Genomic DNA, 4,055 nt, shown 5'->3' with positions numbered 1-4,055 from the left:
TCAGGAGTGCAGGTCCAGCTTTCCCTTGCAGTATCAGCAGCTGCAGCAAGATTTGAATCCTCCTCAGGTGGTACCCACTTCATCTGTGTGTGGTGGATCCAAGGACTGAGTCCCGTGAGCTTTAGGAAGGAGTGTGTTGTCAGCAGGACATCATAAGAACTGGTCTATTGCTCAGCTAACTGCTGCTCTGCACCTTGAGTCTTTCAGGTCTTTATTAAGACTCGGTCTCCTAGCTAGAATGCGTGTAAGAGCCTGTCAGATAGGTAGATGGACCTGCAAGGAGAAAACTTGTGCAAAATTGTCAACTTTTGCCCTAGTTGTCATACATATTGTTTGATTTTTAATTCATGTTCTAAATCCAAAGAAGGTGTCCCTAAAACAGGAACTTGGAAGGGTCTCCCATAAACTGTCTCAAAGGGTTTGAGTGTGTTTTGGGGCACCCCCCTACCCTGAAGCAAGACAATAGAGAGTACCTGGTCCCATTTCAAATGTGATTCCTGCATATTTTCAGCAGGGTCTTTATTGTATGGTTCATTTTCTCATTCTTCCCATAGATTGAGGCCTCCAAAATGCATGTAGTTTCCATTGAATCTGTAGTGCATGTCCTACTTTCTGGGAGATTTCTGAAGTGAACAATGGTTTATCGTCACTTTGAATGCTATAAGGGAGTTTAAACATAGCAATTACTTCTTTGAGTAGAAGTTTTTCTACCTCAGTTGCCTTCTTAGTTCCAGTGGGTTATTCCTCTACCCATCCCGAAAAATTGTGTCTACAAAAACTACTAAAAATTTAAAGTTTCTATGGTTTTAGGCATCTGTGTGAAGTCAACTTGCCAGTCCTCAAATAGGCATATCCACTTATGTTATACTCCTTTTCCCATAGGAGCACGTTCTGTCTTAGAATTGCTTCTAGTGCTTATCAGACAGGCTTGGGTAACGTTCTGAATGGTCCTTTGTAAGTGAGGGCCCTTCAAATGATGTCTAATGAGGTCCACTAAAGCATTGTTTCCATAATGGGTCCATTCATGTAGGTGTTTGAAGATGGGATATACTGGAGTCTCAGGGAATAAGAACATACCATGATTGTTGATTTTCCATGTAGAATTAGGGTCAGTGCTAGAGAATCCCCATGAATATCTCTTTCCTCATCTCATTAGAGTTTAAATTCTGACAAGTTCAGGTGGGGAATTAAAGCCCAAGAAGTGGTGGATCTCAGGAGGCTGGTCTTGGGGTTTTGATTTTTCACTTCAAGAAGAATTAATACCTATAATTCTAAAATTCTTCCAAAATTCCAACAATCAGGGAATGCTTTCAAATTTACTTTATGAGACCAGAATTGCTGTATACCAAAACTAGACAAGGATACTCTAAAGTTGAAAACTCTAGCCCAATATCGTTGATGAACACAGTTACAAAAATCCTCAACAAAATATTAGCACAATAGAGTCAACTTTTAAAAGATCATACACCATGATCAATAAAATTTATTGCACAAGTGCAAGGATGGCTCAATATTCACAAATCAATCATGTTAAGAAAATGAAGGACAAATATATGATCATTTCAATAGATGAAGGAAATCAATTTGACAATATTCAATATGCATTCATGATAAAAACTTTGAACTAACTGAGTATCAAGGAAAACTACCTCAACGTATTGGAGGCCACATATGACATGGCTAATATCATTGTCAGTAGTAAAAAGTTGAAAGCTTTTTCTCTAAGATCAGAAACACAGTGATGCCCACTTTTCTTCAACATGGTTCTGGAAACCTTAGCCAGAGCAATTAGGCAAGAGAAAGCAATACAAGTGATTTTAATCAGTCTGTGTGCCATAGCTCCATCTTGAGAATGAATCAGTAAGATAGAAAAAAATAATTGTGGCTGCTGGGAGAATTGTGATCATCTTTGGGGCCCAATGTCATTATTACTCAAGGAAGGGTAGGCCTATGAAGTACATAGTCACTTCTCCTCCACATGTACGATGCTCAAGGGCCCTGAGCCAGAGGACCAAAGTCTGAAAAGTGGTCTTAGGACACCATTAAATGTGTTCTTGGGAAAGCTGAAAATATAGGACCCATCTGTCATGTTACAGAAAGATACTTCTCCAGCCTCATAATCCAGGAATATCCCCACACTAAGGGGTCTTTCTCTTAGAGTAAGATGAGTTTCTGGGGAGGTAAGAGCCCAGTATTCCCCATTGTAGAGCCTGATGGCCCAGAAACCATTCCCTGGTGACATTGTGACCCTCCCCTTCCTTTTTACATTATCCCTACAAATTCCCAGGTCCCAGGACTGTGTGTCCCCAACCTCTACCTCCCAGTAGCATTTCCCTGAGCTGATGCCCTGCTGACCCAGCACACAGGGAAGGGAGTCAAATCTCTGCGCGGAGCTGGGTAGATCCTGACAAGTCTCTTGCCAGGTTACTTGTTTCCCATTTTCAGACAGGAGGAGGGCAGAATGGGCAGTGGCTGCATCCAGGATCACATTTACTGCAAAGACAAATGGACCATCATGTTTCCTGGAAATTCTCAGTTGCCTGGGCCCGAGGATCCCCATTCTGTGAGGGCTTCTCTGGTTCTGGGCAGACCCAGTGCTCCTCCACTCATCTTCCCCTGACAGTACCTCCAAAGGAGTAGGGTCCCTCTGTACCACCACACACTCACCAGCTCTCGATTCTTCTTTCTTCCAAGCTGCAAGAAACATATCAACATGAAAACCCACTATCTGAAAGATAAAGCTCCTGTCCTCCCAGAATATCTGAGTATGAATTCCGAAGCATTAATTCAGGAATGAGAGTACCAATGGAAATATTTGTTCATGTACTTGCACTTCACAGCCCGCTGAGTTATATCTGACTTGAAGAACTAACTACCCTTATGTTCTTCATCTGACCTTTGCATCTGGTAAGTGTCTTTAACCTATTTAGAATATTGGAAAGAAATAAAGAATCTACCTGTATAGCCAAATACATGTTTTTTGCTATGGTTTCCTCATCCTTTATCTATCAGAGCATAAAGTGAGATACAATATTTTTATAAAGCTGCTATTTGTCTTTCTCTGACTGGATTGTTTAACTTAGCATAATAATTTCTAGGTCCATCTATGCTGTCAAAAAAGGTAAGAGGTTTTATTTTTTACTGCCATGCAGTATTTCACAAACACCATATGATCTCACTTATATATGGACTCTAATGATAAAATTGACTGTCAAACAAAATAAAAATAGAGGCATGAATATGTGGAACACTGACAACTCTCAGCATGGAAGGGGGGATGGATAAAATAATGTGATGGGATTATCTAAAGAACATTATGCAGAACCTGTAGACACAGACAACAGTGTGGTGATGGCCAGAGGGAAGGGGGAGTGGGGCTGGGTGGAAATGGGCAATGAGAGGGGGGATGGGGATATCAACATTAAAAGTAAAGTTAAATAAAACCATTATAATTTAATATTTCAAACACCTTTGTTAATATATTGAATAATCTATTGATTTAATGAAATGTATGTTTTGGAGTTTCTTTGATTTTTATATATTTTCTTGCACACACTACATGTTAATTTAAGATATCTTTGATAATAGTGTATTGTTCATCAGAGTTCATGTCACTCACCAGCATAGAATGATCTAGGCCTAACTGCAAAAGAAAAAAAGAGAAAATCATTATTTTTTTTCTTTCCTTTTGTGTTTTCTCTCATTGCCTTTTCCATTTAACTCTGTTTTTGTCATATTTCTTCTTCTGACTCATTTGGACCTTCTCTTTCTCTACTATATCTTCATATTCCATTTTTCCAAACATGATGATAAAACTTAGGTGAAAGATAGCTAGAAATGGGAAATCAACTAAAGGTGGGAGGAGAGGATGAAAAGTGGAAGAAGTGTGGCTAAAATAAAGACAGGAAGGAAGGAGGAGAAGGGGAAGAACTCGTGGCTTGAACTTTAGAAAATATGGAAATTTAGAAAAATAATGCTTCTTTGCTTACTAAAGTATATTTTATTGTATTACTGAATTCTATTCTACTTTTATAGGATAGAACAAAGACAGAAGA

At 39.2% G+C, this 4,055-nt stretch overlaps 1 protein-coding gene across 1 annotated transcript; it reads right to left on the bottom strand.

The window, feature by feature from the left end:
- Positions 1-1,531: 1,531 nt before the first annotated feature.
- Positions 1,532-3,805, bottom strand: LOC102769897 (butyrophilin subfamily 1 member A1-like). The gene is made up of 4 exons (XM_006764355.2): positions 3,751-3,805; positions 3,620-3,643; positions 2,668-2,694; positions 1,532-2,493 (listed from the first exon to the last, which is right to left on the bottom strand). The coding sequence occupies exons 1-4, from the start codon at positions 3,803-3,805 to the stop codon at positions 1,964-1,966; spliced, it is 636 nt and encodes a 211-aa protein (XP_006764418.2). The 3' UTR covers positions 1,532-1,963.
- Positions 3,806-4,055: the final 250 nt, after the last annotated feature.

The sequence above is a fragment of the Myotis davidii genome, unplaced genomic scaffold, assembly GCF_000327345.1.
Source record: "Myotis davidii unplaced genomic scaffold, ASM32734v1 scaffold621, whole genome shotgun sequence".
Classification (NCBI taxonomy): domain Eukaryota; kingdom Metazoa; phylum Chordata; class Mammalia; order Chiroptera; family Vespertilionidae; genus Myotis; species Myotis davidii.
This window is presented reverse-complemented; position numbering and strand designations above follow the sequence as displayed.